General features: G+C 59.1%; 3 protein-coding genes across 4 annotated transcripts; 2 read left to right on the forward strand and 1 right to left on the reverse strand.

Annotated features, from left to right (window-relative positions):
* Positions 1 to 637: 637 nt before the first annotated feature.
* On the reverse strand, positions 638 to 3421 carry CDA (cytidine deaminase). Its single transcript, XM_010198286.2, has 4 exons — positions 3209 to 3421; positions 2507 to 2618; positions 2186 to 2243; positions 638 to 1461 (listed from the first exon to the last, which is right to left on the reverse strand). Exons 1-4 carry the CDS (start codon positions 3381 to 3383, stop codon positions 1348 to 1350), a joined length of 459 nt encoding a protein of 152 aa, XP_010196588.1. The 5' UTR covers positions 3384 to 3421; the 3' UTR covers positions 638 to 1347.
* Positions 3422 to 7538: 4117 nt separating this feature from the next.
* FAM43B (family with sequence similarity 43 member B) lies at positions 7539 to 8440 on the forward strand. Its single transcript, XM_062013112.1, is given in 4 exon segments — positions 7539 to 7884; positions 7887 to 8063; positions 8066 to 8409; positions 8411 to 8440. Coding segments are annotated over 4 exon segments (897 nt in total).
* A 1414-nt stretch (positions 8441 to 9854) lies between these two features.
* MUL1 (mitochondrial E3 ubiquitin protein ligase 1) lies at positions 9855 to 12999 on the forward strand. 2 transcript variants are annotated; one of them, XM_062013007.1, is made up of 5 exons: positions 9855 to 9985; positions 10105 to 10192; positions 10410 to 10530; positions 11958 to 12274; positions 12412 to 12999. In XM_062013007.1, exons 1-5 carry the CDS (start codon positions 9866 to 9868, stop codon positions 12618 to 12620), a joined length of 855 nt encoding a protein of 284 aa, XP_061868991.1. In that variant the 5' UTR covers positions 9855 to 9865; the 3' UTR covers positions 12621 to 12999. The 2 variants fall into 2 exon arrangements, with proteins under 2 accessions (XP_061868991.1, XP_061868989.1); XM_062013005.1 differs by having other exon boundaries at positions 11958 to 12999.
* Positions 13000 to 13591: the final 592 nt, after the last annotated feature.

Genomic DNA, 13591 nt, shown 5'->3' on the forward strand with positions numbered 1-13591 from the left:
CAGACCAGGACAAAGCAAGGCACAGCCCGGGACGATGCCGGGTACAGCCTGGGGCACAGCCAGGCACAGCCCGGCATGGCCCGGGGCACAGTCCGGGGCAATGCAGAGCACAGCCCGGGGCACAGCCAGACACAGCCCGGGTCAATGCAGAGCACAGCCGGGACACAGCCAGGCACAGCCCGGGTCAATGCAGAGCACAGCCGGGACACAGCCAGGCACAGCCCGGGGCACAGCCAGACACAGCCCGGGGCAATACAGAGCACAGCCCGGGACACAGCCAGGCACAGTCTGCAGCAAGGATCGGGCAGGGCACAGCCCTGGGTATGGCTTGTGCCCAGCCAGGGCACAGACCTGTGTAATGCAGGTGACAGCCCAGGTCAGGGCTGGGTTTACCTTGTGCATGGTACAGGCCATGGAGGAGGGCACAGACAGGTAGGCAGCAGGGCAGAGGGCACGGCCCCGGCAGAGCAGTGCCGTGGGCACAGCCACAGAAGAGCCCAAAACCTGGGACACAGCCAGGACACAGCATGGGGCAGAGCCCTGCTCTGGGCACAGCCTGTGCATGGGAGGGCACAGAGTGTCCTGGTGGTGTCCTGCCCCCTGGTTCATCATTTGCTGCAATCACAGGAGACAAAGCCAGGACTAGGAGGGGGTTTATTGTTAATTTGCTTGGCCATAGGCAGTAATGCCCAACCCAGAGCTGGTGTGGAAAGGCAATGCCTTTGATTTTCATTGTGTGTCAAATTAACAGCACAGTCAGCAAACAGCTTCACCCTGGAGACACAAAAGTCTCCAGAAGCCCCCAGAAACTGCTCTCCCTCTTCATCCCTACACACATCATAAAAGCAAGAAAAACAGGATGGAGAGAACCAAGTAAAGGATGTGATGAGTGTGGTAAGTGTCACTTAATCCAAATTGGCTTGTTCATAACTGTTAGGGCTGATGGAGCCTTTCCTTTTTGCTTTCACTTCTTTCAAGCTGAAAAGAATCAAGTGTTTTCCCCAGCTAAGATTCAGCATTATTCAGGAGCAGCTTCTGTACCAACAAGCCTGAGTCTGAGCCATGCATCAAACCCTTCTCTGCCTGGGAGCTTCCCCCTTGACTACAGCAATATCTGGACACTTTCTTTTTCTAATAACAAGGAAATTCTACCATTTGATTTTGCCATTTCCCTGGGGTGAGGTGAGGCCAGCACCTGTGAATCAGCACTGAATCACAAGATGAGTGAGAGGAACGGGGTAACTTCATGCTATAAATGCATTTCCCATTGCAGAGTCCCCAAAAAGCTTCTTACACATTGGGGAAATTGGGGGAAAAAACCATCCTCCTCTGCTGCTGAAGGGCTGCTCACACCTTCTTCAGGTCCTCAGGGCCAAAGGACAGTGGCAGTAGCTCCTCCAGCCTCTTGACAATGTAGGTGCCATCTGCTTTGGTCAGGTAGATGTCCCAGTCCGTGCCAAACTGGAGAAGAAGAGAAGTTAGAAGTGCCCAATGCAAAAGCTGTGCTTCTTAGGTTACTCAGATAATCCCCTTTTTATGGCCAGGTTCACAGGGAGCACCCCCTTTTATTACATGTGTTTTGGGGCAGCTTGTAGTGGGTGTGGGATGGTAGTGATTTTCCACAGCAGCTCTTGCAGCTTTTCAGCATCACCTCCCCCTAAAGGCTGTTTTGAGCTCAGATCCTGCATTTTTACCTTGCCAGGGTGAGCCCTGGTGCCTCTAAGTCTACCCAGGTCAGCCTTCAGGCCAAGCCCCACAACCCATTAAATATTAACCACCCAAAAAATGGGCTGCATGTGCTGGAAGGGGAGAACAGGAGAGGCTCCACAGAGACCTCAGCTTTTGCAGCAAAACTTCTGTTTTCAGGTTTGCCAGAGCCAGGGTGACAGTTCTGGGGCCAGATTCTGCACCTGGCAGCTCCTGGAAGGAATCAGCTCCCCCTGGGGAGGGCAAGTTAATGGATTACCAGTGGGCACCAGCTCCTGTGGGACAGGGAGGAATATCCCTTTCCCAGTGGATGGTGCAGCTTGAGGAAGCTGGAGATGACCATGGGGTTGGGGATGGGGAGCTGCAACCTCTCTGCTCTGCACCTCTGGGTGTTTTGGAGGGGATCAGGAGATGCCTGGGGTCAGGGGATGATGCCTTGGGGGTCAGGAAAGATGGGAGCCCACACACAAGCTGTCACCTCTCTCATCACTTGTCTGCAGCCGCCACAGGGCACGATGAAGTGGTCTCCCATGTCACTGCCAAAGGAGACAGGGCACAGAGCTCAGTCTGGTGGTCAGAAGCAAGGGAGGAAGGTCTTCAGAAGACCTTCATGCACCAATAAACACAGAGCCACAGCAGATTTTCCCCTCCAGTTCCTCAGAGAAAACCACAACCCCACACAGAAAGCTGCCTCTGCCCAGGCTGCTGTGGCACGAGCTGGGCCTTGGGCACACTGGGGGTTCTCCCACTGCCCTCCTCAGCCTGTCCCTTGCCATGCTGCCTCTCACTGTGCCCTTACCTGGTGATGGCCATGGCCTTGAAGCTGGTGTGCCCCTCAGAGATGGCTTTCTGGATGGCAGTGCGCTCAGCACACACCCCCAGGGTGTAGCAGGCGTTCTCCACGTTGCACCCTGCAGGGAAACCCCAGTCACAGAATCTCAGGGGCTGGAAGGGACCTGCAAAGCTCACCCAGTGCAACCCCCCTGCCAGAGCAGCACCACCTAGAGCAGGGCACACAGGGACTCATCCAGCTGGGTTGGAATGTCTCCAGAGAAGGAGCCTCCACAGCCCATCTGGGCAGCCCCTGCCAGGGCTCCCTCACCTCAACAGGGAACAAATTCTTCCTTGTGTTGCTTTGGAACATCTTCTGTCCCAGCTTGTCCCCATTGCCCTATCACTGCCCATCACTGACAATTACAGTGGGGTTTTAAAGCAAACTGCCAAGAAAAGCCATTTCCCACAGGCCCCAGCTGACCCAGGGCTCTCACCAAACACACTCCCCACTTCCCTGATTGCTTTCCCGTTGTTTCCCATCCGCTGTGATCTTTGGCTTCGCTGTGCCATGGCGGCTGCCAACAGGCAGCTGGGAACCAGGAGGCGACCAGCACCCGGTGCCAACCCCTCTGTACCCCCTCCCCGTGCACCACCAAAGGCTTGCAGGGAGAAACCACCCTCCTAGAAAAAAACCCCAAAGGGGAGGGTCGCACAAGCCCTGGCTTACCAGAGAAGATCTCCCCGCTGGCAGTGAGCAGAGCTGCGCCCACCGGGAAGCGGCTGTAAGGGCAATACGCGCAGCTTTTGGCTTCCCGGCTCCGGCGCAGCAAGAGCTGCAGACGCTCGCCTTGGGGCCAGCCCGGGGAGCCAGCGGGGACCGGCCGCTGCCTGTCACCCTCCATGCCTGCACCCGCCTGCCCTGATCTCGCTGACGCTGCGGTTAAATATTTCCTGGCATGGAAAACAAGTTGGCCAGCCCCGCCGGGAGAACGCCCTGGAGTGCGGGTGAGCTCTGGGGAGCATCCCGTATCCCTGTCCCGTATCCCTGTCCCGTATCCCTGCCCCAAACACTCTTCCTCCCCACTCCCCAGTTTCTCCTTGGTTTTGGTGGGTTTATTTTTACCTCCTTTCTCTCTCATTTCTCAGTGGTTTGAGGTTGGGGTGGGTTTCCTCCCCCGCCACCAGTTGCAAACTCGTTGCACAGCTCCATGGGAAAATGTGTTTAAATCACTCCTGGGGGAGGAGGAGGGGAGAGGAACGACAGCTCCTGATGGGTTGAGATCAAAAGAAAGAAATGAAAGGGATTGGAAACAGAAAGAATAAAAATGACACCTCACATTTCCCCGGGTCATTTAACTACTGGAAAGCTGGGTGAAGGCAGAGGTGACAAAAGCCCGTTTTGGGATGCCCTCGTTGCTGCTCAAGCCCAAATTCAGTGGGGTGAAGGGCTCCTGGGATGTTGTGCTGGTCAGAGAATTGCTCTTGAATGCACAGAATGCCAGAGTTATTCAAGCTATCTCTTTTTTCCCCCTTGCTGGAGGAGCTCAGTGTCTCATTTCCTGGCTGTAAGGATGGGTGTTGCAGCTCCCCCTCCCCCTAATTCACTTATCTTTGGGCTTTTTGTCCAGTTTGATGGATTTGGGGAGGATTTTGACCTTCCCCACCACTTTGCAGGCTCAACTGTTGACAGGCCATGACACTACTCAGTCACTGCTGACAGGCCATGACAGGCTGGGACATGGCACCTGAATTGGCAGCAGCCTCTTGGTGTGGTGAAACTGCTGAGAGCCAGGAATGGAGTGTGGGGCAGTGAGAGGACCACAGGCACCCCAGGAAATTAAACCCAGCATGCTGAGATCAATATTGTCCCAGGGAGAACTGGGTGACCCATCTTCCTCTCCCTCTGCAGGTGTTTGTTCACCCTGGAACCTAATGATGACAGCTACTTGCAAGAGCAGTGAGGCAAGGAAGTTGGAGGGGAGGGATTGGCAGCCCTGGATCAGCTCAGAGACCTTTATTTCATCTTCTGAAGCATAAATCCTGGTTGGTTTCCCATCTAAAACGAGCCTCAGACTCTCCTGTGCCCCCCAACCCAGAATGTGGCACCATTGCCCCAGAATTTGGGAGCACACCCCTCCAAATAACATGGAGTCTATAAATAAACAAGGATTTAAGCCTGCCCTCTTGATATGAACACTGAGTGATTCAAAGAGAGTCCTTACCTCTATCAATAAGGGCAAGAGCAGAAATAACAAGGGAAGGAGGCTGTTTGTGGATGGAAACCTTCTTAATCTGCACTAATTCACTAATTGCCAACTCTCCCAAACCATCCTCACAGAGCACAAAGCCTGAGCTGCAACAAAAAGCCAAAATCCACACAAACTCCTGTGTTTTTGTTGTTGTTCTTTTGGCTGCAAAAGCCAAGGAGGCTGCAGCAGGGAGAGGAGCAGGGCCGGCTGCAAAGCTGCTATTTTAAGGTTGCAGTTGCTTCATTCAAACCATAGAAAAGCTGGGAAGCCGCTGGGAAATGGCTTCCCCCTCCCTGCAACACCCCACTTGGGTTCTCATAGAATCACAGAATGCTGGGGGTTGGAAGGGGACTGTAGAGATCATCCAGTTCCCTGCCAAAGCAGCTCCCACCTAGATCAGGTCACACAGGGATGTGTCCAGGGAGGTTGGAAACCTCCTGAGAAGGAGCCTCCACACCCTCCCTGGGCAGCCTGGGCCAGGGCTCCCTCACCTCAGCACCAAAGGACTTTCTCCTTTCCATGTTCCCTTGTCCTGGCACTGAGAACTACAGAAAAAAGTGTTGTCCCAGCCTCCTGACACCCACCATTTAGGCTTCTGTTCCCCAGGCTGAACAGCCCCAGGGCTGCAGCCTTTCCTCCTCACACACATGTTCCAGCCCCTCAGCATCTTGCTGGCCCTGCACTGGCCTCTCTCCAGCAGTTCCCCGTCTCTCTGCAGCTGGGGAGCCCAGCACTGGCCACAGGACTCCAGATGAGGCCTCAGCAGGGCAGAGCAGAGGGGCAGCACAACCTCCCTGGCCCTGCTGCCCACACTCTCTTGCTGCCCCCAGGCTGCCACTGGCCCCTTGCCCACGAGGGCACATGCTGCTCATGTTGAGTTTGTTCTCCCCCAGCACTGCCAGGTCTCTGTCCTGGAGCTGCTCTCCAGCAGGTCACCCCCAGCCTGTGCTGCTCATGGGCTTGTTCCTCCCCAGCTGCAGGACTCTGCCCTTGGTGCCCCTCAGCAGGTTCCTCTGTACCCAAAATGGGAGGCATGTGCTGTTATTTCACACCTTTCTCTGCCTCATTTATCAATCCCAAGGTCAGAGCATCTTTGTGGGTGCCTCAGTCCAGGAAGACTCTGCTGCAAGAAGCTCCAAGATGGTTGAAACAAAAAAAAAGCTGAAAATTAGAGTTTGAGACCAAGGAGCTGAACTCTGAACAGCCTCAGATTCCATTACAGGGCTGAAATCTCACAGACAGCCCAAAAAATCCCCTCAGGCTGCACCGTGGGGAAACAGCATTTCATTTTTCTTGGTGAGAAGCCATCCCAGGGCCTCAGCTGGGTGTTAAAAGCAACAGGTTAAAAGCCAAAAGCTCAGCCCCAGAGCAGCAGAAAGGTTGGAAATAATGGGAGGAAAATGGGAGAAAAATCTGTGAATCCCACCACTACCTCTTGCAACACCCAGGCTTGGGGAAAATAAAGCCAGTTCTTTCCTAGTGGCAAAGTCAGGATTTGATATTTCACCCTCCCAAAAATCATCCTCCCAGGGCCTCAGCTGGGTGTTAAAAGCAACAGGTTAAAACCCAAAAGCTCAGCCCAAGAGGAGAGACTTGGAAATAATCGGGGGGGAAATGGCTTTTCTGGGGAAAAACACCCCTGCATAGAAAAATCTGTGAAGCCTGGCACCTCCCCCTTGGGTTTGGGGAGAAAAAAATCCCTCTTTGCTAGTGACAGGGTCAGGAGCTGCCATCCGACCCTCCCCAAAATCCCCCTCCCCGGGCTCCTGCCTTCTTTGCCCCCAAGCAGGTGGGCTCTGGCTGCTCCACGGGGAGCTGGGAGGTGGGGGAAGTGGCTTTAATTTTATTGATATCTCTTCTTTTCCCGGCCGTGAAGCGAACGCGCGTCCGGCAGCGCGCACGGCAGCGGGGGGGAGCGAGTCCGGCGGCGGCGGCGGCGGCGGCAGCGGCGGCGGCTCCTCGGGGCCGGTGCGACCGCGGCGTTGCGGGGAGGTGGGACAGTCCACGGTGACAGAGAGACCCGCATCCACGGGGAGAGACCCGCATCCACAGGGAGAACCGCATCCACGGGGAGAACCGCATCCACGGGGAGAACCGCATCCACAGGGAGAACCGCATCCACGGGGAGAGAGACCCGCATCCACGGGGAGAACCGCATCCACGGGGAGAACCGCATCCACAGGGAGAACCGCATCCACGGGGAGAGAGACCCGCATCCACGGGGGGAGAGACGCGCATCCACGGATAAAGCTGCATCCACGGAGAGAGTGAACTGCATCCACGGAGAGAGCGGCATCTACGGGGAGAGGGAACCGCATCCAGGGGGAGAGTGAACTGCATCCACTGGGAGAGAGACCCGCATCCACGGGGAGAGGGAACTGTATCCACGGGGAGAGGGAACCGTATCCACGGGGAGAGAGACCCGCATCCAGGGAGAGAGAGACCCGCATCCACGGGGAGAGACACCCGCATCCACGGGGAGAGCCGCAGCCGCCGCCGCTCCCGCAGCAAGCGCGGGCGGCAGCCGGAGCTCGGCGGATCTTCATCGCAGACACAGCTCCGCATCCCCCGCGGGCAGCGCATTGACATCCCGCCGTGCTGGGGTAGGGGCTTTTCCCCCCTCCCCGCCACTACCCCACCGGACATCTCTCCCCACCCCACCCCCGCCCCCCAACCAGTTTTAGGGTGCGGGGTGGAGGTGGAGGGGGCTGTCACCGCTTGCGAAGGGGGCGGTCGCGGCGGGGCCGGGGTTAGCGGCGGCGTGAGGGGCTCGGGGACGGGGGTTTATCCCCCTCGGCGGGGCGGAGAATGCTGCCCTGGCGCCGGAGCAAGTTCGTGCTGGTGGAAAATGACCGTAAGTGCAAAGGCAAGAGCCTGGGGCCGGGGCTGAGCTACGCGGCGTTGCTGGCCGGTTTCCTGCGCTCCTGCCCGGATCTCCTGCCCGACTGCCCTCTGGAGCGCCTGGGCAGCGTGTTCCGCGGCAAACGCCAGACGGTGGAGCTGAATAAGGAGGATCCCACGTACACGGTGAGGTACCTGGGCAACGCCGTCACCCTGCAGGCCAAAGGCGAGGGCTGCACGGAGGAAGCGGTGGGCAAGATCTGGGCCAAGAGCGACGCCGGGGCCGGAGGGGCCAAGATGAAGCTGACGTTGGGGCTCACGGGATCCGTATGAGCCCGTGTGAGAAGGGAGCCCGGCGGCCGGGCCACGCGTACCTCCTGCACCGCATCACCTACTGCGCCGCCGACCGCCGCCACCCCAAGGTGTTCGCTTGGGTTTACCGGCACCAGGTGAAGAACAAGGCGGTTGTGCTGCGTTGCCACGCCGTCCTGGTCTCAAAGCTGACAAAGCCCGTGCTATGGCCTTGCTGCTTTACCAAACCTCTTCCTCGGCCTTCAACGAGTTCAAACGCCTCAAGAGGCAGAACGATTTCCGCCACGTCCGCCAGCAGCTGCTGGGAGACGCCATGGTGCCGCTGGTGCCCCTCCGCAAGCTGCTCAACGCCAAGTGTCCCTATCGGCCGCCCGCTGACAGGGCTCGCTGCGCCCCTCGCCTCGGCTCCATCCTGGAGGAGGAGGAGGACGAGGCCTTCGGCAGCGGGGCGGCCTGTGGGGATGGCGGCGGCCCCGGGGAACGCGCCGCCGTGCTGCGGCTGGCCAGGGAGATGAGGGGCTGCAGCCCTGCGCGGGACGCGGCCGCCGCTGTGCTGAGCGGCAGCGGGATGAGGGGCCACGTCTGCAGCCCTACCCTGAGTCACCCCCTCCTCCAGGACAGATCTGGATGAGACAGTGGCTTCCTTCTCCTTTCGGCAGGTTCCCAAACCCGCCTGGACACCATCCTGCGGCCCCTGGTGGAGGGGAACCTGCTTTAGCACGGGGTTGGGCTGGAGGAGCTCTGCAGGGCCCTTCCAACCCCCCACCATTCTGGGGTTGTGTTCTATGAGCCATTTGCAAGGAAGACCCCTGGGGGGGGTGTGTGGGGGTGTGTGTGTGTGGGGGTTACACCTCAGGACCCCCCCGCACGGCCCCTGAACACTAACCCACCCTCAGCCTCCTCCGTGGCGGCCATAATAAAGTCAGTGTGTGATCTCTGCGGTGTAACGGCGCCTGTGTCTCACCTGGACCGAGCCCTGGCCACCGGGAGACGAAGAGTTAACTCAGCACCGCAGCGAGGCAGTTTGGGGAGGGGGGGTAATACCAAATTTACCCCTAAATTTAAGCCAAGATGACGAGGGGGGGTGGGGAGGAGGCTGTGAGGCTGCTCCAGCGCTTGCTGCAGCACCGAGGGCTGGGGAGAGCGTTGTCATGGCAACTCGGGTTCTTTAAATATAGAGCTGGGGGGTGGCACAGCCCCCCCTCGTGCCACCGATGGAGGGGGGGATTTGTCCCTCAGACCCCTGTCAGGGAGCCAAGGCCTTGTGTGTCCCCCCCTCCCCAGCACAGGGCTGGCAGCATGGCTGGACGCTACAAAATGGGGCTGGGGGCTGCATCCCCACGGGCCTCACGGGGAGGGGGGTTCAGGGCTGTGGGGTGCTGCTGCCCACTCCCACAGCTGAGGGGATAAAACCCCCTCCCCAAAAGGTGTTACAGGGCAGAACCCCCCCTCCCCAGCCCCGGGGGGAGGCAGCTTTTGGCCTGGCACCTCCCAGCCGTGGCGGGGCAATGGGGGTTTGGGCAGCCCCCGACCCCCAAGGCGCGGGTTGGGGGGGGTGCACTGAGCTGCCCCCCACCCTGCGGCTCTGGGGAGGTGTTATTGGGGGTCGGATCCCCCTCTCCCAAGACCCCGAGGGTGGCTGCCGTCTGGGTTAACACCTCCCTTCCTCAAAGCCCTTGCGGGCTGGAGCTTTGCCCCCTCTCCTCCAGCCTCCATGAGGGGGCGAGGGGCTGACACATGTCCTGCCCCCCTCCAACCCCCTCCCGGGGCCGGGGTTTAACCCCGCTCAGGCGCTGTAGGGCCGAGCTCTGCCCCGCTTGTCCTCCCCGGCACTATGGGGCTGCGGATTTGGGGCTCCCCCCGATGCGCCCCCCAAAAAGCGCCTTTGGAGGTGTGGGGGGGGGGTCTTGGCGGACCGTGGCCAGAGCGTCGCCCCGTGACGTCACCAGGCCGCGCCGGTTGCCACGGTAACGGCGGCAGCCATGGAGGGCGGCGGGCGGCCGTCGGCCGTGCAGGCCGCGCTGCTGGCCGCCAGTACCGCCGCCACCGCGCTGCTCTACTCCGTGTACCGACAGAAAGCCCGCGTCGCCCGGGGCCTCGAGGTACGTGCGAGGGATCTCCATCCCCGGGCTGAGGGGGTGAACGCACGGAGTCGGGCCTGCACCGCGGGCCTGGGCCCGGGCCCGTCCGCTGAGCCGCGGCCTCCGTTTGCTCCCCGCAGGGCGCCAGGAGGGTCCGGCTGGACGGGGAGCTGCGCACGGTGCTGCTGGAGGCCCCGGGACGCTGCGTCCCTTATGCAGTCATTGAAGGTATCAGGGGCTCGGCCTCATCCCAGGGCCGGGTGGGCTCCATCCCCCCCCCCCCCCCCCACGGTTCTGCTCCCGGCAGCTCTTCGCCCCGCTGCCAGGCGATAAACTCTGAGCTCTTGCCTCTTCAACCCCTCTGCCCTGCTCAGGCACTGCCTGTGCTCGCTGTGTGCAGCCAGAGACAAGATGAAGCAGCACCTCATGTGCCTTTGTCTTTCAGGCGTGGTGCAGTCTGTTAAGGAGACTCTGAGCAGCCAGTTTGTGGAGAACTGCAAGGGTGTCATCCAGAGGCTGACACTGCAGGAGCACAAGATGGTGTGGAACCGAACAACCCACCTCTGGTAGGTGCCTGGTGCCCTCCAACATGCAGCTTTCAGACCAGCAAAGGGGCCCCTGGGGAGTCTGACAAGCTGAGGTGACTTCAGACAGGGGCAGAGCAACCACACTGCCTCAAACTTGGGCAGGGGCTCCATTACACCTGCCAAAATGGGGCAAGTTTGGCTGTTTTCAGGGCTGTGGCATTTCAGAGTTGGTACAGGGACTGCAGATGATGAGCACGCAGAGCATTCACTAGCAGCCTCAGATTGTTGTTACACAGATGGCCTCAGGGTGGTGTTTCCCGACCAAAAGAACACATTCTGAAGAGAAATTCAATTGGCTTTGAGTGACACTCACAGCAGAGGACCTGAGGATGATCCTTGGCCCCTGAGAGCTGCTGCAGTGAGAGCACAGCGAGTCTTTTTGAGCCTCAGCTCATTTGCTAATGGTGATCAAACGCAGCTGTGTGATGGGCACTGCTGCTCCTCACAGGCTGAGTGACACTGGGAGATGGGGGATGATTAGAATCACAGAAGCCCAGAATGGGAGAGGCTGGAAGGGCCCTGCACAGCTCATCCAGCCCCAGATCCCTACTAAAGCAGCTTCCCCTGGCTCAAGGGGTACAGGAATGTGTCCAGGTGGGGTTGGAAGCCTCCTGAGAAGGAGCCTCCACACCCTCCCTGGGCAGCCTGGGCCAGGGCTCCCTCACCTCAGCACCAAAGGAGCTTCTCCTTGTGTTTAAGTGTTGTGTTCCAGCTTGTGCTCATCACCCCTTGTCCTGTCACTGGCCACTGCAGAACAAAGACTGACCCCATCCTCCTGACACCCACCCTTTAGGGATTTATCAGCATTGATAAGGTGCCCCTGAGCTCAGGCTTCTCTTCCCCAGGCTGAACAGCTCCAGGGCTGCAGCCTTTCCTCCTCACACACATGTTCCAGCCCCTCAGCATCTTGCTGGCCCTGCACTGGCCTCTCTCCAGCAGTTCCCTGTCTCTCTGCAGCTGGGGAGCCCAGCACTGGACACAGAACTCCAGCTGAGGCCTCAGCAGGGCAGAGCAGAGGGGCAGCACAACCTCCCTGGCCCTGCTGCCCACACTTTCCTTGCTGCCCCCAGGCTGCCACTGGCCCCTTGCCCACGAGGCCACGTTGCTGCTCATGTTGAGTTTGTTCTCCCCCAGCACTGCCAGGTCTCTGTCCTGGAGCTGCTCTCCAGCAGGTCACCCCCAGCCTGTGCTGGTGCTGGGCTTGTTCCTCCCCAGCTGCAGGACTCTGCCCTTGGTGCCCAACTCTCAGCCTGTCGAGCCTGAGTTGAGAGTGCAGGTCCCTCGAGCACACACAACAGGAACTGTGCTGCTCTCCCCAAAACTGAGGGCTCATCCCCCAGGGTGTTCCCCCCTTGGCCTCAGGGGAAGCTGTAACACTCCTGTGTTTGCTTTCCCCCTTTCCTCAGGAACGACTACGAGAAGATGATCCACCAGCGAACCAACACCGCCCCCTTCGAGCTGGTCCCGCTGGAGGAAGGCGCCGGCGGCGCCGTGAGGGTGATGAAACCCCTGGAGGCTGCTGAGCTCAGCCTGGAGACAGTCTATGAGAAATTTCATCCCTCTGTCCAATCCTTCACGGACGTCATCGGCCACTACATCAGCGGCGAGCGCCCCAAGGGCATCCAGGAGACGGAGCAGATGCTGAAGGTGGGCACAGCTCTGACCGGCGTGGGAGAGCTGGTCCTGGATAACGCCACCATCAAGCTGCAGCCTCCGAAGCAAGGTATGCCCTACTACCTCAGCACTTCAGATTTCGAAACCTTGCTACAGAAACAAGAATCCAGCGCCCGCTTTTGGAAAATCCTCACGGTCCTTTTCGGTTTCGCCACCTGCGCTTTCCTCTTCTTCCTTCTCCGGAAGCAATACCGGCAGCAGCGGGAGCGGCGGCACCTCCGGCAGCTGCAGCAGGAGTTTCGCCTGGCCCAGGAGCGCCTCGTGCGGGCGGAGGCCGGCCACGCACCCAAAAACCTCTGTGTCATCTGCCTCAGCAACGCCAAAGCCTGCGTCTTCCTGGACTGCGGCCACCTCTGTTCCTGCCACGAGTGTTACTTGGCTCTCCCCGAGCCTAAAAAGTGCCCCATTTGCCGACAGCCCATCGTCAGGGTGGTTCCTTTGTACAACAGCTGAATTCCCCCTGCTTGTGGGTTCGGGGTTTCTGCCCTTTTGTTGAGGTGAGGGGTTGATTTTAGGGAAGGGGAGGGAGTTTGAGTGCAGAGGTGGGTCATAAGAGGTGACAGGGCAGTGGAGTGAAGCCTCACATCGTGTTGTGGAGGGTTTAAGGGGGGAAATGAGGAGCCCTGGTGCCAGGGAGAGGCAGCTTTCTGAATCAGGCTTAGAGGGGGGTGAGTTGTGGTTTATCAAACTACCTCTCTTGTTAAAACCTTGTGGGGAGGCCAAAAAAATCAATGTGTGACAGCTTTGGAAGTGGGGGGATGCTGAAGCCCAGCTCTGGGGTGTGAGGGGGCAGGAGGAGGGGGGTGTGCAGAGTGTGATTGTGGCTGTGTGGCAGGGGGTGATGACACCACAGCTGGATGTGTGTCCTTGGCCTGAGCTGGGATAGAACAGGGGCTGTAAGGGAATAAAGTGAAGAGTGTGTTCATCTCAATCATTGCCTGGGGGTGTTAATTGCAACGTGCCCTCGTGGGCAAGGGGCCAGTGGCATCCTGGGGGCATCGAGTGTGGGCAGCAGGGAGGTTGTGCTCACCGTCTTCTCTACCCTGCTGAGGCCTCATCTAGAGTCCAGTTCTGGGCTCCCCAGCTGCAGATAGACAGGGAACTGCTGGAGAGAGGCCAGTGCAGGGCCAGCAAGATGCTGAGGGGCTGGAACATGCGTGTGAGGAAGAAAGGCTGCAGCCCTGGGGCTGTTCAGCCTGGGGAAGAGGAGCCTGAGCTCAGGGGGATCTCATTAATAGTTACAAATATCTCACTGGTGGGTGTCAGGAGGTTGGGGCAGCAGTTTTTTTTTCTGCTGTATCTAGTGCCAGGACAAGGGGTGATGGACATGAGCTGGAACACAAGGAGAAGCTCCTTTGGTGCTGAG

The sequence above is a fragment of the Colius striatus genome, chromosome 21 (genome assembly GCF_028858725.1).
Source record: "Colius striatus isolate bColStr4 chromosome 21, bColStr4.1.hap1, whole genome shotgun sequence".
NCBI classification, from domain to species: domain Eukaryota; kingdom Metazoa; phylum Chordata; class Aves; order Coliiformes; family Coliidae; genus Colius; species Colius striatus.